The sequence below is a fragment of the Rhyacophila brunnea genome, unplaced genomic scaffold (genome assembly GCF_057557595.1).
Source record: "Rhyacophila brunnea isolate RB1 unplaced genomic scaffold, BYU_Rbru_1.0 scaffold_13, whole genome shotgun sequence".
Lineage (NCBI taxonomy): Eukaryota > Metazoa > Arthropoda > Insecta > Trichoptera > Rhyacophilidae > Rhyacophila > Rhyacophila brunnea.
The window spans coordinates 17,506,577-17,531,814 of NW_028232785.1; the positions used below are offsets into that span (position 1 = coordinate 17,506,577).

At 32.8% G+C, this 25,238-nt stretch overlaps 1 protein-coding gene across 2 annotated transcripts; it reads right to left on the reverse strand.

The window, feature by feature from the left end:
• Window positions 1-8,513: 8,513 nt before the first annotated feature.
• Window positions 8,514-21,688, reverse strand: LOC147076726 (uncharacterized). Of its 2 annotated transcripts, none has more exons than XM_085940450.1 (3): window positions 21,457-21,688; window positions 15,398-15,553; window positions 8,514-11,318 (listed from the first exon to the last, which is right to left on the reverse strand). In XM_085940450.1, the coding sequence occupies exons 1-3, from the start codon at window positions 21,595-21,597 to the stop codon at window positions 10,080-10,082; spliced, it is 1,536 nt and encodes a 511-aa protein (XP_085796576.1). In that variant the 5' UTR covers window positions 21,598-21,688; the 3' UTR covers window positions 8,514-10,079. The 2 variants fall into 2 exon arrangements, with proteins under 2 accessions (XP_085796576.1, XP_085796577.1); XM_085940451.1 differs by lacking the exon at window positions 21,457-21,688 and adding an exon at window positions 19,037-19,154.
• Between the last annotated feature and the right edge of the window lie 3,550 nt (window positions 21,689-25,238).

A 25,238-nucleotide genomic window follows, 5' to 3' on the forward strand; every position in this document is an offset into this window, starting at 1 on the left:
ATACGTAGCCAGTGCAGTGTTGCCATATTTTGAAAGTGGAATTATAGTACAGTGCCTTCAAAATTATAGTATTTTGGCAAAACATATAGTACGCGTTGAGTGACCATAATTTTCTGCATTTTCAAAAAAATTAAACGTGGGGTAATTAACGTCTTCTTTTTTTTTATACAAAATATCCATGAAGAGTAATTAACGTATCGTTTTTAGACAAAATTCAAATGTTAAGTCAGTGGTTTCCAAACTTTATGTTACTGCGCATCCCTTTAAAACAAATCCAATCTAGGCGCCCCCCCCTTATTTCATTAAATGATACAGAAACCTTTTTAAATGGTCAACACTGTACCTACTTACGAATACAAAAATGAAAAAAAAATAAACAAGGTTTTACTATTTATATTACATTATTTTTTGACGAATGTGCATGTTTATTAGCATAATCAATTTCAATAGTAGTCAATCCAAATTAATCTTCGTTCATTGACAAATGGATTCTATCATGGACTCCACATCCTGAAGCGGACCCTCCCGGGTCAAGATTTTTCAATCACATATTTAAAATATTTAACATATCCGAAACAAACAGCCCCGCGGGCTACTTTTTTTGCTATTAATTAAATACTGTGACAAGTGCATAGCAAACTAACCAAGAACTCAGTAAATAGCTTTTTGTTTGCTTCAATATATCTGGCGTAGATTTCATTTAAAAGTGGAGACATGGCGAACTTTTTTTTTGTCATTTTGATTTCCTAAGCTCCAATTTTTTATGAATGCCTTCACTTTGTCGTTTTAAATCAGTGAATGCATTAGTGGTCCATGGATTAATTTATTCACTCAAATTTTAAATAGACAAGTTTAACAACAAAATTATCGTTCCTAAATAAATTTGCATCAATTTTCAACATTATGATTTTGACCCTTTTATTTCATTTTTTTACGAGATAGCTATTGCGCTTCACAATAGTATAGAAGTGAGGGATTATAAAATTAGTCTCCATATTTGCAGAAGGTTATTTTTTGTGTAGTTTATAACTAGTGGCCGTTTTATAAACTATGCATTTGCAAATTGCAAACCTGTGGCTACATTAATTATGTTAAACTTTTCGCGTCTCCCTTTGCAATACTCCGCGCCTACCAGTTAAGAAATCGCTGTCTTAAGTAATTAACGTAACCTTTTTTTAGACATGGGGATTATTTTTTTTTTTGCTGTTCACGGATTATTTTGGCATTGTTTTTCTTCTATTAGCAACTTTTTTCCGATTTCTCAAAATTATAGTATTTTGGGCGTACTATACCTGTTTCATATCGTACATAGTACGCAGACGAAAATTATAGTACAAATACTATAATTATAGTACGTTTGGCAACACTGAGCCAGTGTTTCCATATTTTGAAAGTGGAATTTTAATACAGTGCCTTCAAAATTATAGTATTTCGGCAAAAAGTATAGTACGCGTTGAGTGACCAATAATTTTCTGCATTTTCAAAAAATTAAACGTGGGGTAATTGAGCCGTTGCCCGGAATAATGTTGTACCTATCCAACAAAATTATCAATGTTGAGTTATTGATGGAATAATGTTGGGTATGTTTTTATGTGTCGTTTAAGGTAGGTAGTATGGCAAAGAAAAAATATTTAGGCCTGTGGCAGCATTTTAAAGTTATTGGTTTGTGTAAGAACGTTGTGTATGCGGTATATATTAAATAAGGGAAGAAAACGGACATCTAATGTTTTAAACTGGAAAAATATCCAAGCTAGGAAGCTGTAGGAAGGATGTAGGAAAAGAGTATTTATCCAGAAAAAATATTATTTAACTTGCAATTTTGAACCGTCGAAAGAGTTTTGTGGAATAATGTTGTATAACATTTGTCAGTTCTATTGATCTCATGAATAAAATTATGTTTCGACATAGGTATTATTAATATGTCGAACGTTAATCGCTTGTATTCAATTGATTTATCCATATTGTCATTGGAAATGTTGTTTTGATAATAATGCTGGCATTATAGTGCTCTATATATTTAACTTGTAATTAATGTAATTAATTGTATGTACCTTTCTTAATCTAATACCGTTTCGATTTTTTAATCGTTCCTAGTTCTATTTTGCAAGGCCGCGTTTGTGCCAGAAAAAAATTGAATCCGGGATGTGTTCTCGATTTTAATATCAAGACAATTAATATTCAATTAGCATTCAGGTTGCTGAATCACAATGGACAAAGTCATCATCTCGTCTCGTGTATTGAGAGTCAAATGTCAGACGCTACCTATGTTCAGAAAGCAGACGAAGATAATTCTAAGCTCAAAGACCCCAATGACATGTGTGAATTCATGTTATATAAGCATGCTGCCTTTTTTTAAGGCACTATTGAGTGAAGCAGAATAAATAAAATACATTTTGCGGAATAATGGTGTATGTGAAATTTTCATATATTTACAACATTTTTCCACTAATTTACTATATTTTTTGAAATTAATTCAAATTTAATTGCCTTTCTCACCACTTTACATTTAAAACTCTAATAATTGTATGTTTATTGTATTTAAAATATAAAATGTTAAAAAACATAACTGGTTTAATTTTTTTCCATTTTTCTCAAAACAAGAATATTATTGGATACAACGTTATTCCGGGCAAAGGCTCAATTAACAACTTGTTTTTTTTTTTAACACATAATATCCATGAAGGTTAATTACCCTTCAAATTCAAATGAACTTTATTTCATCTTCGTTCATTGACAAATGGATTCTATCATGGACCCCACATCCTGAAGCGGACCCTCCGGGTCATTTTTTCGGAACTTTTTTTACTATTAATAAAATAATGTGAAAAGTGCAATAGCAAACTAACCAAGAACCCAGTAAATAGATTTTTGTTTGTTTCAATATATCTGGCGTAGAAATCATTTAAAAAGTGGAGACATGGCGAACATTTTTTTTTGTTATTTTGATTTCCTAAGCTCCAATTTTTTATGAATACATTCACTTTGTCGTTTTAAATCAGTGAATGCATTAGTGGACCTTGGATTGATTTATTCACTCAATTTATTTTTAATTTCAACCAAGTAGACAAGTTTACCAACAAAATTATTGTTCCTAAACAAATTTGCCTCAAATTTCAACGTTATGATTAATTTGACCTTTTATTTCATTTTTTACGAGATAGCCATTGCGCTTCACAATAGTATAGAAGTGAAGGATTATAAAATTAGTGTCCATATTTTTGCAGAAAGGTTTGCAAACAACCTTTTATAGGACTGTTTTTTTGTATAGTTTATAACTTACTAGCGGCCGTTTTATAAACTATGCATTTGCAAACTGCAAACCTGTGGCTACATTAATTGAGTTAAACTTTTCACGCCTCCCTTAGCAACACTCCGCGCCTTCCAGTTTGGAAATCGCTGTGTTAAGTAATTAACGTCACCTTTTTTTTGACATGGGGATTATTTATTTTTTTGCTTCTCACGGATTATTTCGGCGTTGTTTTTCTTCTATTGGCAACTTTTTTTCTGATTTCTCAAAATTATAGTATTTTGGGCGTACCTACTATACCTGTTATATATCGTGCATAGTACGCAGACGAAAATTATAGTACAAATACTATAATTATAGTACGGTTCGCAACACTGCAACACGTTGGGTACCTAGCAGGTATAGACTAAAGTAGCAGAGCAGGCGTTAGGCTTGACGATAGACTAAGCTAGATAGTATGACAATAGCCGTTTAAAAACAATGAAAGGAAAGATAAAAATCTACAGGTATTGTCATTGTTCAAACAATATTATGACAAAGGAAGCATGAATAGGATGAAAGGAGGTAGGTAGGTACGTGAAAATATTCGTTTAGCCCTACTGAGTATTTTTTTATCAATACTTCAGCTTACAACCAATTATTTATGTATGATAAACGTATTTTCATTATAAAAAGTTCCCGCAATAAAAACTTTATTAGGATTCAGAGTAAGAAAGAATAATGCAAATAGAACGAAGTAAGTACTTTATTTTTAATAAGACAAAGATTACAATATTTTGAAAAATAAACATAAATCAGTTTATAGCAATTAGGCAAATCTTGGAATAAAAAATATGGTCTTGTTTTCACGTATTGTTCTATATATTAAGATAACATAGTAGGTATTATTGTTTAGATAAAACTGTTAAATAAAAAAACACAAATAGGAACTCAGTTTGTAATTACAAACCAAAAAAAGTTTATTTTATTACCTACATATTTAAGGTGAGTAGGGATAAGTGTAACTTTGGGGTAAGTGTAGCTACTAAGATATCTCAGTATCTACTACAAATTGGATGATGCCATCTATGGAAAGGTGATAGCAAAGTCACCGATTTATAAAAATAATCAGAAATGGTGTCGATACCATGTTTTTTGAAGCGACTACATGGATTATTCTCCAGACAACATTTTAAAGTCGACGAGTGAGATGGTAGCTGTTACTTAACTATTTTTTAAAATGACCGAACTCTGCACATTATGGTTGTAAAATTTTGATACCCTGCTTCACGTGTTGTTATCGTTTTACTTATTGATAAGCATTTTAAAGCTTCAATCGAGTAAACACTCTTTCCCCACGAAAGTAAACGCGTGGGGTAAGTGTGCCTATGTTTTGTGTCACACTTCCCCCATATATTTCTATGAATTCGCATAGTCATTATTTTAACTAGTGATGGGACACGACGCATTATTTATATCGATCGAAAAAATGTTCGCAATTGAAATAAAATGTTTATAATTTTGTGTTATAGTTTTATGTTAGCTAAGTAGGTAGGTACTCGGAAGAGTGCATGTGTTTCAATTTAATACACAAGTTTTTAAAATAAGTGCTTATCTAACATGTGATAATAATAAAAATGCATTTTATCCACATGTAAATATAAACGAAAGACTGATAAAGGAGCTTACGACCTAGGAAAATTACAAAAAAACAGTTGAATGTGTAAAAAGACTGGATATGTCATATGGATATATGTATAATTATGTTTACGAAAGAAGAGAAGACAGTTTTTGCAGAAGTACAATAGTACCCAAAGAGATTGAAACATCTTTTGCAGAAAATTTGCATACGTTGGAAAAGCATGTCTCACAAAAAATTAGTCCTTGAATTAATTGGACAGTATATTAAAGAAAAAAAATTACACACCGCTTAAAAACGAACTACCCGGACACAATTGGTTTATAGGTTTTATAAAAAGAAATATGTTATTATTTAAAGATGATGGTTACTTAAAACATAACGGTTAAACTATTAAACATGGAACATGCTTTGCACATTGATTCTCTGAATGCTGATTGTCCAAATTCTAAGGAAAATAAAATAAATTGCGGGGCGCGGGTCACACGTTATTCCCGAAGCGCCGTTCGCGGCCGACTGAAGCCAGCCCAGCTGCTAATTTTGTGACTTAATTTTTTGTTTTCGTAAACACTGCCTGTGCGATGTTTTCGTAACGTATCCAGCCGGGTGGTCAAGACAAAAGCATGTTACTTTTTAAAAACCGCAAGCCGTAGAACATGTTTGAAAAAAAGTTTACTATCCTTTTGTAATCAATATTTGGTACTATAACTTGTCTTATTAAACAGTACAATTATCAACCTGAATTTAAAGGATTGTCCACAATGGATATTTATAATGTTGACTGTCAACTTGTCGTCATAATAAGTTTTTCCAATGATCATTCAAAAAGTAAACTCGTTAGTGCCATCGGATTTCCCCAACTACCTACGTTAATTAATAAAAAATACGTCGTTTTTCTTTCGGGACATCATTAACGCTTCGTACAGTAGTATGACACACTTACCCCAAAAAAATGTTTTAGTACATTTTGTTGAAATTCTATACTTTAGTTTTAACTCAAGACTCAATATCCATTAAATGAAATATTACCTTTCTATACATTATATTATGCATAATATTATATTACAATACATTATGGTTTTGAAGTACTTTTGGAATAAAGATGAATTTAGTTACACTTACCCCAATATTGGGGTTTTCAGCGGTTTAAAACACACTTATTCATCATGAACCACGTTTAAATTTATCTCATTGAATTATATGTCATATTTACCCCGACTAACCTTACACAAATGTGTATTTCATAATTGTCATGTTATTTTATAACATAACACACTAAGTCAAGGAAGTCTTTACGAGGGCAACACTACGCAAAAGTACGACCGGATCACGCCTGCGCACGGGATAGTTTGTACGGAGTTCGGGACACTATTTCCGGCGCTATACGAGATAGCGGGCTTTTTACACGAAGGTGAAGCGGGAGTCACTCTCTCAGTCTTGATCGTTCGAAGGAAGCAGACGTCTTGGCCAGTTCCGAGCCTCGGACCCTGGGCACAGGGCTTTCGATTTCCTGACGTTTTGGAGACGTGGACGATGGTCATCCGAAGGACGTCCCCCCACGCCAGGAGATCGGAGGAACTCCACGGTTTCCACACGTTTGAAGACGGACCCCTCGATTCCGTCCTGGAAGGAATCGAGGGCAGCGAAAAGGCTGGAGAGCCTTTTGTGTAATTGGTATTTATTGTTCTTTTATGTTACGGTCCACCGGAACTAGCTTTTGGGTTTTTGTTCTAATTTGTTTAACTATTGTATCGCTTTAGGTGCTCGTGATTCACTTTAGTAATTATACTTCTCTATACACTGTAGCCCGCAAGTTATCTTATTTATTAATATACATTTGTTGAAATTTCTCTACTTGCTTTTCATTTAATTTTCCTTATCACTATTGTCTCTATGCATCATCATAGAGTGGCGCTCAAATCCGAGATATTTATATTTATTCCATCTTTATGTACTTTATTATTATACAGGAACATCCAACGAATGAGTGTAGTCACCGGACAGGTAACTGAGGTCTTAGAGGTAAAAAGTCAAACCATCCACGACCCTGCCTCCTATTTCCCCGAGTCTCATGCTTATCCCTATCCTATATCCCCATCCATACCTATTCCTTACCCCCACATAAATCATTCCATGATATAATTTTATAAATATTTTATGAAATAAAAATATCGTATTTGACAGGTCCATTTACCTGGATCACCCAATGTTAAAAATACAACTTTTTTTGGGTGCATTTGTTTGTGCACGATTTTTTGTCATTTGTGCACCAATAATAACGGAAAAATTCCAATTTCAATTTGGGTGTTCCAGCTAAACGTTGGGTCACCCAATGTTGAAATTTCAACTTTTTTAAGTGCATTCGTTTATGCATCGTTAGTGCACGCGTTTTTTTCGTTTGTGCACGCACATTAAGGGGGTTCTTTGCATTTCAATTTGGGTGACCCGGCTAAATGCTGGATACTTGTGTCACTAAACTTGTGTTTTTCTTTAAATTTAAATTGTAAACACTTGTGCGTTGGTAGTAAACGTTAGTGCACGATTTTGTTTTGCTTTTTCACATATATTCAGTGCGCCATTTAATTTTTAAGTTTGTATGCAAAACCTGTCTGCGTGGGTTAAAAAAAAATAATTTTATGAAATCTTTTGACGCATAGCTAGTGTGCGATTCTGCATACTTTGTACTTTTTCATATATTAAATAAGTTATTCGATATTAAATATTTGTTGAACGTTAAGTAGAACCACCCAACAAACTTTTTAAACATTTTATTATGTCATCAATTTGTCTATTATTGGCTTACGTTTGTGCACGTGCTCTTTTTGTTTTCTCGATTATATCGTGCGATATTATTTCTTTTAAATTAAGTGACTTGATACTTAAACCATTAAATTAACCTTATTTTTTTTGTGTAGTGCATCCGATTAAGTATATTTATGTAAACTTGTAACACGAATTTTCAATTTTTTATCTCTTATATTAAGCTAGTAATTTGATTGAGTGGCCGTCAAGTTTTAACACCAAACATTTTTTCCACATTTTTTAAATGCACACCTTTGAGTAAAACACATGATTTGTATAAAGTTTATATTGTTTTTCCATTTAAATTACGCGAAAAGTTCGCATTTTTCCATTTTCACTAAGTAACCCGTCAAAATGTCCCGAACAAAAACAACCGCATCCGTTTGGAACATCCAGTCAAAAGAGTCTACACATATTGCCAAAACGGTGTAATGCTCACTAAATATGTCGGTTTATAATAAACTACCTACCTAAAAATTGACATTTTGATTATACAAAAGTGTCAAAATTACAAAAACATTCAAAATTCTTAACATTTATCTTTTTATTTATGATTTTGAATGGATCAATGTCAGTTTCATAAGGAAAAAAGCAGTAAATAATAATTATACTTACCTACTGTTTTTTAAAATGATCCGTCATAAAAATAAATAAGTTATTAGAATACAATTAGGTATGCATACTTTTGAAAAATGCAATATGTTTTTATGCAACGATATTTTCTTCAAAAGATAATATTGGAATGACATTTATATTTTTTTTATATAAAGGGGTTAACTTGCAGGCACTTAACTCTTCCTAATAATATTTGCATATTAAGAATTTTTTCTTTTTCTATTTCTCTAGATGGTACATATATGCTCTTAGTTCTTGTAGGTATTATGTTAGGAGAGAAGTGTTAGTCAAAAACTTCAAATCATGCTCTTCAGAATCGATATCAAATGAAGTTTTGTAGGTACTTTAAAAAGTTATTGCCTATGACGGCTTTGACAATTGTTTCACGCAAATGGTTTTCTTCTGAATGTGTATTTATGAGTTCTTAAACAACGTACCTACCTACATATCCGTTTACATTTATATTTAAATTCATCACAAGTATGAGTTTTTAGATGACATAATAATTGTTTAATTTACATAATGTTTCCCATTACTTCAAATGCATAAAATAAAATAAAACATTGTCCTTGCACCAAGAATTTGACTGTAAACAAATTTTTATAAGGTAAACTTTTTAAAAATTTGTATTTGGAATTGTTTTTATTGTAAAAAAGGTGATGCCATGAAAAAAAATACAATAGTTATAAGTTCTAAGCCTACCCAGTCACAAAACATGTATGAATCGGGTTATATTACACAGCAATAAAACTAAATAGATAAACAATGTGTCGTACCACTGGTACAGTAGTATGTTCCAAAATTAACTTAACATTTCAGGCATCAAAAGCAAAACGACGATCGTTGTTAGCATTTCTGGCCATTATCAAAAACAACGATATATCGTTGAGTAGCATTCTAAGGGTTTAATAAATGATGTAACACAAAATATTCAAATATTCTTGGCAGTTCTATATAAACTCCCCATAATGATTTAATTATAATATTTATCGTTTATTCTACCATGTTTTTGTTTCCTATGGCCACGAATAACTTTAATTCAATAAACTTTATAAACCATACTTTATTTTACGATGACCACAAGATTGATTTATTAATATCTCAGCGACTGGAACTATTATATTTCTCAGTACTCGTTCATTGTCACATATTGCTGATTTGAGTATCTCATCGATCCAGCGCCTTTTGGCTAACCTTTATGTGTGTAATTGTCTCAAGAGGCCTACCACTGGATGATGGGAAATGTCCACTTATATTCTTCGAATAATATGCAGCCTGCAAAACGAATAATTTTACAAACCAGATATTTTACTTACATAAGTACCTATCCAAAAATATTAAATAAAGGTTTTTTTTCTTGTTTACTGTGCACAATATAAACATTAAATTTTAAGATGGACTAAGTAGTTTATCGTCAGGGCAGTGTCATCTTCCGTCAAGTCAGAGATGGAGAAGATGCTTCCTCTTCTCGCTCAGGATGGTAGTGTTTGACATCGTCTGTCATTTCGACTTAGAAGTAAACAATAATACACCGGAAAGGTCGAAAACGGCGATTTTTATTTGGAAAATATTAAGGGCTGAATTTGATATAACTTCAATAACTTTTGCGGAGATCGAAATGTGTTCATTCTTTTACTGTCAAAACGTTTTGATGAGTCTACTGTTCTCAATACTGTACATTTCTAATCATATCGCTAAGAACTAGTTTATAAAGTATTTATTTATTATATGTGAAAGTTATATAATGAAACAATCGCATTTGGAAGATTTTTACCACTATGAACTAATAACTTAACTTTAAGTTAGCGGATTGATTACATCTGTAATCACAAGAATCGTATTCAAAAGGCTTTTGCCACTATGAACCATTTTATGTATCTTTAACTGGCCTGACTGATTACATTTATAATCACATGAATCACATTTCAAAGCCTTTTCGGCATTATGAACCATTTTATGTTGCTTTAAGTTAGTGGACTGATTACACCTGTAATCACATGAATCGCATTTAAAAGGCTTTTCGCCACTATGAACCATTTTATGTATTTTCAAAGAAGTTGATCTATTACATTTATAATCACAAGAATTGCATTTGAAAGGCTTTTCGCCACTATGAACCATTTTATGTTTCTTTAAATCAATGGACTGATTACACATGTAATCACACGAATCGCATTTGAAAGGTTTCTCGCCACTATGAACCATTTTATGTATCTTTAAATGACTTGACCGATTACATTTATAGTCACATGAATCGCATTTGAAAGGCTTTTCGCCACTATGGATCATTTTATGCATCTTTAAGTGACTTGACTGCAGACATTTAAAATCACATGAATCGCATTTCAAAGGCTTTTCGCCACTATGAACCATTTTATGTATCTTCAATGAAGCTGATCTCTTACATTTATAATCACAGGAATTGCATTTGAAAGGCTTTTCGCCACTATGAACCATTTTATGTTTCTTTAAATCACTGGACTTATTACTCCTGTAATCACATGAATCGCATTTGAAAGGCCTCTCGCCACAATTAACCATTTTATGTTTCTTTAAGTGAATTGACCGATTACATTTATAAGCGCATGAATCGCATTTGAATGGCTTTTCGCCACTAAGAACCGTTTTATGTATCTCTTTGTTACCTGAACGACTAAATTTAGTTAATTTTTGGTTGCTATTATTGAAAACGGATTTCTTGTTTTTAAATGTATTCTGATCGTTATCGTATGCAGAAACGTTATGCACAATCTTGTGGTTGATAAGATGTTTTTCAGATGAGAAAAAAGCAAAGCACGTTCCGCACACAAATTCTTGAGTTGCAAGGGCAATTTCTTTTTTGATATCATGTTCGTGGATCTCGATTTCATCATACGGCAGAGCGGACTGAATGTCAACCATGTCAGGTTGGGTATGCTCAAATTGGGGCAATTTAATTTTCCCTGAGATTTCTTTGGATCTCTCTACAGATAATCCATTATGTTGAATGCCATTTGAATCCGTTTCCGTTTCTTGATTCAAAATTAGTGGCATCATCTGAAAATCAAAATAAACATGAGTAAAAACATTAAGTTATTATTTACCATTATTTACCATCATTAAGTTATCATTAACATTGCTGACAATCGAAAAAAAAATCGCAACAATTTGACAGTATCACAGGTGTCACAATTTCATTGTATTATTTATCTGAATGATCGTACCAAATTTCCTAAATACGCAATTCTGATTTCAGTAGATACCAAGGCTAATTTAGTGAATACAGCATTCTACAAGGAGGTAAAAAAGATTGGCAATAACTCGATTCGTACTGGTTTCACTTAACGACAAAAACTATTAAACTGGATTCTAAGTAAGAAACATCAAAGAAGCGAATCTTCGTCTCTTCAAGAGGAAACTATATTCTATATATATAAAATTAATAGATTTAAGTAATACATATGTAACATCTTCAGAAAAAGATTGCAGAAAACTCCACCAGTACCAGGCGCAGAACAGATTGTAAAATTTCAGTGAATTTCTTCTTTGATACGTGATCTAAATCTGGGGTGGACATATTACCATCACGCACGTGCGGTCACGGTAACGGTACATATACCTATACTCTATGGTTTCCTGGCTAGATTCTGTTGAAAATATTAGCTATGCGTAAGTAATTTTTACTTATACACACGTCGAAACTGTCAAAAATAATTGAAATTACCATGATAATTCAACAAATTGCATTATTGGAAAAAGCATTAAGTATTGATGTTACCTTAACGAATTTATTTTATCGTTATTTTCAAAGATTTCTCTCAATAAAATAAAAGCTCCAAAAAGTCATTTATGACTTGGGTATTTATTTATCTACCAAACAAAAACAGCAGGATGTTTATTCAAAAATAGAATTTGGCGTACGTTATTTAATTCAATAATTGAGGCGTCGAATTCCAAACAGCGATAAGTCCACATTTAGTCAAAATCGAGAAAAAAAATACGCACGTATTCTTTGTTAAATTTTACACAATATTTATTAATCTATAAATTCCAAAATGCGACATAACCCTACAAAAAAAAATATTTTAACTGTCGCTTTATTACAAAAAGCGCTACGTCCGTGTTTCATATTATTTAAAGCTTGGTTGATTTCGCGCGTGTTTAAGTCAACCAATAAGGGAACGTTCAATATTACAAATGGCGTCTCCTATGCTGTAGCATCCGGCAAATTCATGACAGTGCCACGGAAATATGTGCCTTATGCGGACAAAATTAAAAAGTGAGGCACAAGAAGCGCTATGTCCAATTTTATTTTGCCTATATTTATTACATTTAAGAGTTTATCGGCTGAAACAAATTGCCATTTGGTTCTAATTTCGACATAGAATACAACGGAAAAAAATAATCTTACGTTAAAACAAACAATTTAAGCTTGAAACATAAAAAACGTTGCTTCCCGCAAATATCGAATTGTGGACATGTCGCTTTTTGTAATTAGGCGCCTCAATTACTTGATCCATGCTATTTTCACTTCATTATTTTATTCAAAGGTAACTGTGAAAGCAAACAGTTTCAATCTTTTTTTCCTAATTGAGAAGGACCACTCGAGTTGGCAATTTCATTGTTGGATTCATAGAGATTTTGATCATTCAAAATATATTACGGAATGACGAAACCATAGACTAATTGTTTCAGAACGACAACACGTGACGTGATGGTACGTTCCACCCAATGACATTAATATGGACGAAGCATCTAGACAAAAAAAATGACACACACTTTTTTGTCGGGTCTGCCGAATGGCATAATCTGTTCTAACGCCATTACAATAAAGGTGATATTGCTATAAATTTCCGATGCTCTTTGTCGGGTCGTCCGAATGGTTCGGTTCGAAGGGTGCGCTGAAATGAACATTTACATTAGAAACACTGTTCTAACGCCATTACAATAAAGGTCATATTGCTATAAATTCCCGATGCATGATATCGCATAATGGAAATTGCTTGACGTCTACCTATACATGTGCAAATGTCGCTATAAGCGAATTTACTTGCTAGCTACTGTACTGAAAGAGTTGTCCATTATTAATGTCAATGGTTCCACCTAATAGAAAAAAATTCAACGATTGGCGTAAAACATTGTAACAAAGGCGTTATATTAAATTAAAAGTAAATAAGCGAGGTGGCGGCCAATAATTCAAAATATAGCGGAAAATGCATTTATCGTTTTCATAAACCTGGATGTTTTTTTTATTAGAAAGAAAATACACTAAAATTATCATGAAATAACTACACCATGTGTGAGTTCTAAGAAAACTTATAAAACAACATAATATTGAATATACACAATTTAAAAATACCTCAGATATATATATCTTAAAAAAATACTACGCTTCACGGGATTTGAATCTGTAGCCATCGGATTCGCGTCAATGTGCTCTAGCAATATAGCTAAGGACGTCCCATATTGTTATGACGAAATTAATTAGTATTTTTTAGTAGTTTTTACATGAAATGCTTACTTGTCAAATTATAGTAATTTTGGATATAAGATCAATTACGGGCCGTAATTACTTACCTACCGACACGCTTGGATCAATCCAAATTTTGGTTATAAAATACATGTAAAATTTATTTATGATATTGACAAACATAATAAGAAAACATCCCCCCCCCCCACCGAGTGCGCAGAGTTGTATTAATACCGACAAAACTGTTACCCTTTTTACATGTAAATTGTACGTATTATATTTCACCGTAGCACAGCTCGCCGGGAGCTTTCTTGTCAGAAAGACAGGAACGTATATTAAACGGTCATTTCTATTTTCATAGCCGATTTTGGCAATATTCATGAATTCAAGAATGAAAATCTAACAAATAATTTAGTATATCAGCTATTTGCAAAATTTGTTTGCCGCTGGCCTACTGTAAACCGACAACTGTGTTTTATTTCGGCATGAATTTTATCTCGGTAGGTACTATACGACAAAAAGAGGTTGCACTGTCTTTAATATAAGACCATATTATATTTCTGAAACAACATTTTACGGCAAAGTGTGATACGTTGAACTGCAAACGTACAAATTTCCGGACACGTTAAGGGCGGACGTGCTCAGCGTTGGTTAAAATGGAGCTTTTTTTCTATTTTCAAAACATGATCCTGGACATACCTTAAACGTTGTAGATAATCTATTTAAATAATTTTGAAGCCTTATTATCCTTTATATTTATTTTAAATATTTGATGACTGCATAAAGTATTTTTATTACATAAAATTGTATTCTTTTAAACCTCTCGCTCTAATGTTTTAGAATATAGTCATATGTTAGTACATAAATGTGCAGTGGTGTTAGGATTTTTTAAATTTATTAATTTTTAAACGCATTTATGGCTACGGCCGTATGTTGAAGCTTAACCACTGGGGAATGCCAAAAGAAATGGCGTATTTCAAAAAAAACACTACCTTATTTTTAGGTCAATATTTATTATAAAGCAATCATTATTCGTAGGATGTTTATCACACTTGAATGGTCAAAAACATAGCTTATATGTAGTATCTTTAGAATTATCTTCAAATGTGTTAATCTTGCCCATTTTTTGAATAATAAAATGCCTAATTCTTGTCAAATTTGGGATCACAGAGATTATCAATATAATTTTTTATCCTAAATATTTCATTATAATAATGTCGACATAAATTATACTGATGGTTTTAAAAATGCATTCAATAATTATAAAATATAAAAAATCTTAACACCCCTAGACATTTATGTACTGAAATATGACTATATTCTAAAACATTAGATCGAGAGGTTTAAAAGAATACTATTTTATGTAATAAAAAAACTTTATGCAGTCATCAAATGTTTAAAATAAATATAAAAGATAATAAGGCTTCAAAATTATATAAATAGATTATCTACAACGTTTAAGGTATGTCCAGTATCATGCTTTGAAAATAGAACAAAAGTTCCATTTTGACCTACGCTGAGCATGTACCCCCTTAAGTGATGTTAGAATTTCGCTGCCTTACTTTCAAATAGGGTTTAAAAAGACGCACGTACAAATTGCATTAACATTCTTGGTAGAAACGAGTTGCTTATATTCATCAAATAGATTTTGGAAATAGGTACCTACCTGATCGATTGTTCTTTCTTGTGCTCGAGAGCTTCCTGCAATTGCAACGACATTAGTGACCGGAAGTATACTGGTTTGAGTAAACTCCTCTTTGACGTCATTCATTTCCTCAAAATCAGCGTTAGGTATTATGGTGAACGGGTTTTCTGAAGGGATCTGCAACGAAAAAAAAACGCTTACCTACTGATCATATAGATATTATTATTAAATTATTTTATAAGGAAAGGAGTGACTTTGCCAACTGTCGCGTGAAAATTCAGAAGCTTCCGTTTTTGAAGTTATACTTCTTTAAGCGCGTTTGGAAAATCAGATCAGAGTGTAATTTTGGCGTATGACATGTAACAAATAATTTATTTTTTCACACGAAAAAAAACGCACTCGATTGGATTCGAACCACCGATCGTTCGGATATCAGCCGAACGCACTACCTTTATGCCGCAGTATACTGCAATTGAGATGATTATACAGTTAATACTATAGTTCAGAATTGTTCCGTTACTAGGCAGCGAATGTATTATTGTCGGCCATTTGCAATTCCTTACGTAAACAAGAGTGACAGTTGGTACTTTAAAAATGAAAACAACGAGAAACCATTATATAATTTAGTAATATAAGTTAAAGTGTACAGAAATAAGCCAACGGTGTACCAATTTAATAAGCGGTTCTTTTTCTTGATTTTGTAATTTAACAAGATAAGTTTTGTTTTTTATTTTGTTACGCCAAAGAAGTATAACTTCTAACGCGCGTACATAAGTACGCACACCGTTTTTTTTTAATTATTGCTTTTTTTATTTTATTTCTTTTGTACAAAACTATTTTTTGCTTTGTTTTTATCAATTTTTATTCTAAATGTCATGTTGTGAACGTCCTGAATTAATAATTTGTTATGGACTCAATGTGTCCTTTTTAAATAAATAAATAAATAAAAAGGACCGCTTATTGGAACGCCGTTGGTTTATTTCTATACACTTTAACTTATATTACTAAATTATATAATTATTTTTCGTTGTTTTTATTTTTAAAGTAACAACTGCCACTATGACGTTTAATAGTTTGTTTACGTATGGAATTTCAAATGGCCGACAATAATAAATTCGCTGCCTAGGCAACGGAACAATTCTAAACTACGATAATGTACGATCGTCACGATCGCAGTAACATACTGTGGCGTAAAGGTAGTGTGTTCGGCTGATAACCGAACGATCGGTGGTTTGAATCCAATCAAGTGCGTTTTTTATCGTGTGAAAAAATAAATTATGTGTTACATCTAAGGAAGTGAGATGGAATAAGGAACAGGCAGGGTAGGTTGATTTGACTCCCAAATGAATAATTCAGAGTTAAGTGCGTGAATGAAATGAACTCTGGTTTTATTATCTCCTTCCAAATAAATATCAATTTAATTATTACAGATTATAATTTAGATGGTGAAATCACGAGTATGCGTTCTGATGGATTTACAAAATCGACCGGGCAAAGCTGAATGATAACCTTATGATTAAATCTTTGATAACTGACTGACTATTTTGCTTTCTTTTACTGAGTGTTTTATAAAGATTCGATACAATAGAAAATGCTATCACTACTTGGATATTTTGATAATCATGCTTATTAGGTTTATTGCGTAATGCATGGCTCGTTTGTAAATTATAAATAATTGATTTAATTTGAACAATTATGCAGTTTTTAATAATTAAGCAAGATTGATTTTATACAAATAACTTTTGTGCATATCATAGCAAACTTAAATAGCATTATTTATTAATTTGCTATATTATTGATTAATTGAATTATTAAATTATTTTTGCTAAATTAGCTTTCTGTTAAAATTTTATTGACTCGCATAAATCGCTTGTTTTGCAATTTTAACAATATTTTGTTGCAAGATACATTGCAGTTATAAATTGATGGTTTCCTGCCAAGTTATACGGATGGTAGGGTATTCACCCTACACATGACTCGCCCATCCAGAACAAAACAACCATAAGTGCTAAAATTGTGATTTCCTGTTTTAAATGCAAAAATTTCCGTAGGATTCACATAATTATAGTGTAAAAACAACACTACTGCAAGTCACTCCAATTCATTTTTGATGCTTTTAACATTTAACAAATTTTAAATATTTACAATGAAAAAACAACACATGTCACGATATGTTCTTTTTTCACTCAATTCAATGGGTAATGTTGAGTGCAAATGAACCATAAGTGCGGTTGCGTTGTTTTTAGTGTATGAAGTAACTGTTACGCGGGAAAAATCGCGCACAATATCTAACTGTCGGTTGGTTAGCGCCAGAGAAAAATGGTGTCCAGAGGACGATACATGGTATAACTTTTGGTAAACAGCATGTAATCATTTCTGGTAAGATCATTGCAACTAAGCGTGTCAAAGGCACTTGCAATGATAATTGTAAACTAAAATCATGCAAAAAACTTCCCCCAGATATAAAATCGGCCATAAGGGAGCATATAAATTCATTTCCGCATGTAGATTCTCACTACACAAGGGCTAACACTTCCAAGTGATTCTTGGATGGAAGTTTAACGCTAGCAGAAATTTATAGGATGTATAAGCAAAGAGCTGAAAACCGTGTCATTGCAAAGCATTGCAGTTATGCAATAATATTTAACGAGGAATTTAAGCTGTCATTTTTCTTACCGAAGAAAGATCAGTGCACACTCTGTGAAGGGTTTAAAAATGCTGACACTGGTAAGCAAAAGAAGTTGGAAAATGAGTATCAAACTCATTTACAAAATAAGCAAATGGCTGGTGATGAAAAATCCTTTGACATCATTGCCGCCAAGTCTGTGGATTCAATAGTACCTAGCATGCTTCTATCTACAAGCCGTACTCCAAGTTCCCTGTGATGATGTATCGGCGTTTTATTATAAAAGAAAATTAAATTGTTTTAATTTTACAATATTCAGATTTTTTTGCTGAAAGTAGTTTCAAGCACATTATTTTACTGTGGAAACAAAAAAAAATATCTTCATACCTGAGATAATTGATATGAAAAGATTATTTTAAATGGTTGAAAAACTTCAATTGCGATTTTCTCGAAACTATGAATTAGCAGTTATGGTTGTTTTGTTCTGGATGGGCGAGTAACACCAAAAGTATTATAAAATATAAGGAAAGCTAAATCAATAATCATTCTCAGTTCAATGGAAAAATCTGACAATATCACAGGTGTCGAAAGTCGATTTCATTAGGTACTTATCTGAATGATCGGACCGAAAATCCTAAATAAACATACCTAATACTAATTTCAGTTGGTACCAAGTTAAGTTTCAGCAAACACAGTATTAAACAAGGAGGTAAAAACGATACACATACTTAAAATATTCACACGAACAAAAGAATAAAGGAAAGTCGTTTTAGGTTAGGTAAATGTTCTGACAACTTTATATAGGAAGGTTTTACGTGCCGAGAGGAAATGGTTTTGTTACCTACTATTTGAAACCCGTACGATCTAGTTGCTACATACCTGACACCTCATAAACATGTTTAACAGTTGCATAAAGACTTGTTAACAAACGTTTGTACAGAAAACAAAAACATTTCAGATATATTTATGCAACTGCCGACAATTTGTATTCAACCTCGGATGAAAAACGTGTGCATTTAAACTGACAAACTTACATCTGAGACATGTTTGCAAGGGAAATAATGCCGACATTATACTTAGGGGCCTTTCATCCAATATTTTCGAATGCGATTTTACGCCAGATAGCGTGCAAAACGTATAATTGCGTTCATGGAGATTTTGTACATAAGCATCTCGCCGAACCCGAACACCTAATGCCCCTCTACCATAAGTTTAGCGAACCGATTGCTAAATTCGGTAGAGTCGATTTTTGACAGATTGCTACTGACAGCCCGCGTTTGTTGATAATTGTCATAGGTACTTGTTTTCTTCCGTATTTCATTATGATTCAGTGAATTATTTTGATTATTGTCTAATGGTATTATCTATTTTACAATTGATCCTATAATTGGTGCTTCATTTTATTCAATCGTGAATGCTTTATTTATAGGTACTAAACTTTGCTTTCGTAGATGAAGCTAATCTACAATGCCGCTAATTTCGTAAAAGCGGCGACGCTTTCGAATTTAAGAGTATCGTTAGTAAATACACATCAGACGCAGATTCATATTAAATAAATATAATATAATATTTTTAACAACTCAATTCACATGATTATGCTGGAATCGATTTATGCATAATAATTATATGGTAGGTAGGTATACTAACACGATAACCATTTACTTTCATTTGTTTATATTGTAATGATTATATTTATTCTATAACGTTTATTCGACATTCGAATTATCCGGCCATAATGTAGTATTAATCGAAATATAAAAGAAATTATATGAAAGTATGTAATAGCGAGTTCAAAATATATGGACTACTAGGGCTATCTAGCGGCAATATGTGAAAAATTATCGTTTATTTGATAGTTAAGTGCCCATAGAAATCAAAAACTAACCATAGAGAAAACATATTTTTTGTTTTAATATAAGGAATACTTGTTTCAAATAGACGTGCATGTACAAACAACGTTATTTGAATGGAGCATTATGGAACATGGCGGCACCCGAATATACAAATTCGCAGACAAGTGGGTGAACACTCGACAAGTTTTATTACGGCAATAAACGGTTCCGGCGTAAGGTGAGACCGTTATAAACGGTTCTTTTTGATCTATTTCCATGACGGCATGTTAAATGACAAACCGTTTTGTAATTTAACAAGCCTTTCATGGAAATAGGCCGTCGAATGCCGTTTATTACGGTCTAACCTTACGCCGATTCCGTTTATTACCAGCCGAGTGTTCATGCAATGTCATTATCCCGCGTGCGAGTTTGGATGCGGAACAGGCCTCATGTTCCGCTATGCTTCACCCAAAGCATAGTGTTCGAGTCTGCTCGCATATTTGGATCAAGTATTCATTCTACCAAAATCAGAAGAATATCTTTCTCTATGGTCAGTTTTTAACAAGATTGCTGTCTATGGACGCTTATACGTCAAACAAAAACGACACAGGTGTATTTTTTGCATTTTGCCGCGAGATACCTGTAGTAGTAATACAATGCCAATATTTAAAATGAAAGATGTTAAAATCGCTACGTCATTTACATACTCATTATTTCTTATATTTATTGATTTATATTACATTATGGCCGGATAATCCGAATGCCGAATAAACGTTATTGAATAAATATAATCATTATATCATCATAATCAAATATAATACTCTTGAGAAGTAGGTACATGATTACTATCGCGGAAGGTAGGTACCTATCTAAACAAATAAAAGTAAATGCTGATGGTGATAGTATACCATGTATTATGCATAAATCGTTTCCAGCACAATTATATGAATTGAGTTATTAAAATATATATATATATATTAATTAGATGTTCATTCACCTGCGTCTGATATGTATTTACTAACGAAACTTTTGAATCCGAAAGCATTATCGCTTTTACGAAATTTACGGCGTTGTAGATTAGTTTCATCCACGAAAGCAAAGTTTAGTAATAAAGAAAGCAATCATGATTGAATAAAATGAAGCACCAATTATAGGATCAACTGTAAAATAGATAATCAAAATCAAATCAAAATAATTCACTGAATCATAATGAAATACGGAGAAAACAAGTACGTATGACAATTATTATCAACAAACGAGGGCTGTCAGTTGCAATCTGTCAAACATCGACTCTGCCATATTTGCATATTTGCGACACTGCAATCGGTTCGCTAAACCTATGGTAGAGGGGCATTCTGTGTACGGATTCGGCGAGATGCTTATATACAAAATCTGGATGAACGCAATTATACGTTTTGCACGCCATCTGGCGTAAAATCGCATTCGAAAATGTTGGGTGGATCGCCTATAAATTGGCCACAATATAAAATATTAACTAATTGCAAACATTCCAGAAATACAATCAAGAATGGCTCGTGTTATAATAAAACTCTATGCAAAATATTATGCTAGAGTGATGCGTCACAAAATGAAATTCAGAAAATGCGTTTTTTAAAACTAACCTCAAAACCGCAACTGGCATCGTCGACATTCTCTCGCTTTATGTAAGTGTCCGGAATGTTTGGGCGATTTGTTGACGCATTTAACAAAGGCACTATTTCAGCGTGTGAATTACTTTCAACTAGTTCGCTTTTGATATCCATTTTATGTACCTATTTGATTCGTAAATGTAAAAAAGAATATCGGCTTACGTCTACGTGGTTATCAACACGACAGAGACAATGTATAATGTATGGTTTAATGTAAGTTCGCCATTGACAAAAAAGCTGCTCGCAGTTTTCAGTGTTGCCATATTTTTCTATGTTGTTTGTGGTAGGTGCGTTCCACTCATAGAGATATTAAATAAATTAACGGGCAAGGAATCGGCTTTCTCATACAACTGAATGAAGCAAGCCAACAATAGCCGATAACTTACGAGAAATAGCGACGCGATAAAAAAGGATGGAAAAAAGAAAAGGAGGATTTACTTTGGTCATTATAATGTACTCATAAAATCCGTCGATATTTGCAACTAATGAGGGCGATGTACTTAAGTTTATTATAAACTAAAGAATACTCGCTCTTTGGGACCTGATTATGTTCCTACATTTTTTTTAAAGGGTTGTATTGACTTTGTCAAAGGCCCGCTTTCATATTTTAATCTCGCAATGAAGACAGGTATCTTTCCGGAAACGTGGAAGATGTCGAAGGTTACTCCAATCCATAAGAGTGGTACAGAGTCATCAGTGGAGAATTATAGGCCGGTAGCGGTTCTTTCTGCACCAGCAAAAGTTCTTAAGATGATCATGCACAACATGATTTCTTCAAAAATTGAGTCATTTATAATAAATGAACAGCATGGATTTAGAGCAGGCCGATCGACGGAAACTAACCTGATGGTATTTACCGATTATGACGTGTCATCGGCACTGGATAGAGGCCACCAGGTTGACTGTTCTTACAATGAATTCTCGCAAGCATTTGACAAAGTCGATCATGACATCCTGATGGAAAAACTCTAACTTATTGGATTGTCAGATCGATTTTTGAAGCTATTCGGGAGTTATATTTGGAACCGTCAACAATACTTATCGTACGGCCTTTATCAGTCACAGACCTTTTACACATTTTCTGGTGTCCCCCAGGGCTCAAACTTAGGGCCGTTGCTGTCCACGATTTTTATAAATGACATAGCATTGGTAATAAAAAATGCTATGTTTTTGTTGTTCGCTGATAACTTGAAATTCTTTTTGGAAATTGTCACCTTGGATGATTGTCGTCATCTCCAACTTGATAATATAGATAATATATTAAATTGGGGCAGGCGTAACAAACTAGAATTCAATATTGATAAATGCAATCTTTTATCGTTTACCAGAGCCTCAAAAGTGTTGTTTTTCCAATACTCGATGCATTGCAGAGTTCTGTCACGAATATCATCTGTAAGGGATCTTGGCATTACGTTTGAGAGTAAACTGACATTTATTAGCCATATAGTTACCATATTTTGTAACAAAGCGCTTAAAATGTTGGGCTTCGTCATTCGTACTTCCCGGGTCTTTTCAAATGTTTTCGAAGCAGACTTGAGAGTGGGTCTATTGTTTAGGCACCGCATCAGTTGAAGTATGGCCTTATAGTGGAGAGGGTACAGAAGAAATTTTTGAGACTCCTTTACTTGAGGTTGTATGGATACTATCCGTGGCTTTATCCAACTGACTTTCTCTTAGGCATGCTTACATAATTACTGCAGTCTGCAATTTAGAAGAAATCTTTATTTAGCTACGTATTTTTTTCGACTTATACGGGGTATAAATGAGAACTCTGCCATTCTGGGCAGTGTTGACCTGTGTGTCCCTGATAACTATCTTAGAAATAGAGACCATCAGTTGTTTATTCTCCCAATGTGCAGAACCAACCTGCCACTGGTAAAGCCAATTGGGAGGGCGATAACTATGTTAAACGAAATTTCTTCGGGTGTTGATATATTCCACCTACGTGAGAATGAGTTTAGGTGGACGTTGTTTTATAAATTCTTAAAATAGGGTCTGCCTAACTCGTCCGGTGTACTTACTTGTACCTATCTAATTTATCTACTGTTCTATCTCTTTTTTTATGTAATACTGTTATAGGGTAAGAGGTACAATCGAGATAATTGGATTCAAAGATTCAAACCCTCTTAACTAAATCTAAAAATGTATTTACCAAACTGATTTTCTTGCTCGATGTGTATCAGGGCTTATATTTTTGTATGAAATTATTATTATATTGAAAAATTATACAGAACACGTCATATTTTTGGTAGTTTTTTTGAAATGTCATAGTCTAAAATTGGACTATTTTGATAAATTTTGAAATAACCCATCATGCACACAATACAAACTAATATGAAACAACATAAAATCTCTTCAATATATTATGCATATCAAGTAAAATAATAAACGAAATGGTTATTTGAAATTTTATTTCAAAATAAAATAACTGGAACAGGTAAACCTTCACATACCTACCGAATTTTTAAAATATGTAATTGTATAAGATTATGATTACCTATTCAAGATTCTTGCACATTACGTAATGAAAATTATTATATAATTTAGAATTAATCAGAGTAATTTCCATCACTCTCTTCGTGAACCAAGTCATTTCTTGCCATTTGAGTACTTCTAGCGACTTACAAATTATTGTAAAAATTGTGGTATGTCATCGGTATCAACTTTTTTGCATATAGTTAAAAGATCTTGCCTTTTCTGCATGGTTATTCCTGGTGGCTCATTATAAGCTTTCTGTAAAATTATCATATTCATGTGAACCGGACGACCCGTCAGCCTATGCCTTATATTAATTTCCTCTTAGGAAGTATCAATAAAATTGGTTTTAATGAAAAAACTATACGGTGATTCTCTTTTCAAATGCATGACTTTGATTGCTTGCCATGTTACCTTCGTACCTACGGTAGTTATAACATAATTTTGTTCCAGCTCATCGGACAGCAATTTCAGGTCAAATATAACATCAGTTGCCATTGCATTAACTCTATAAGGTTCACCATTCTTTTCAGCCATGGCTATAATGGGTATCTATATTGATCTGGTATGAATACTGGAGCACTTTTAGCATTCTCTTTTTTTCTTTTTCAATGAGTGAGTGCATCGCAATCCACTGATCTTGGGTGTGACCCATCAGATATTTTAGCTTTATAGACTTTACATTTTCTGTTTCCAATGATAAATACATCGCAACTAAATATTTATTCTTATTCTGTCTAGCACAGTTATCGGACCAAAAATGCACATTCTTATTTAGATTTTTTTTCAAGTAATGGTATGTAAATACAACTACCAATTTCATTAGAACCTCTTTTAGCAGTCACTTCGTTCCAGATACAACAAAACCCTTTTTCTCAGCAATATCAAAGATGGTAAAATATGTTGCAAGTTTTCTGGTGTAATAGAAGTTTGAGACTTCACCACAGGGTTATGAGAGAACTGCTTGCAAATCGAAACATGAAACTATCATAATATTATCTGGATCAGGGATAGCTTCATTTTTCACGCCATTTTTTCTCCTTTCGTGCTTTTTCTTTATTTGGGATATGACATTGAACGAAATTAGTTGTTTTGCTTTTTGTGTATCATTTAAATTTGTACATGCTGTGCTGACCATTGATATTTTTTGACTGAAAGCGCCCAATATTAAATTCTGTATTAAAGATCGTAGAATACTGACGAAAGGTCGATCATTTTGTTGACAGTTTCCTTTGTATAGTGTTGCTAAATTTAAAGAGCCATCAATAAATTGTCTGGTA

Excerpts from the sequence above, each read along its gene's own strand:
- LOC147076726 (XM_085940450.1), bottom strand. The coding sequence starts at position 21,597 with ATGGATATCAAAAGCGAACTAGTTGAAAGTAATTCACACGCTGAAATA. Across the intron at positions 15,554-21,456 it reads ATGCCAGTTGCGGTTTTGAG|ATCCCTTCAGAAAACCCGTT; the intron begins GTTAGTTTTAAA and ends TTTTCGTTGCAG. Across the intron at positions 11,319-15,397 it reads AAGAAAGAACAATCGATCAG|ATGATGCCACTAATTTTGAA; the intron begins GTAGGTACCTAT and ends TTTGATTTTCAG.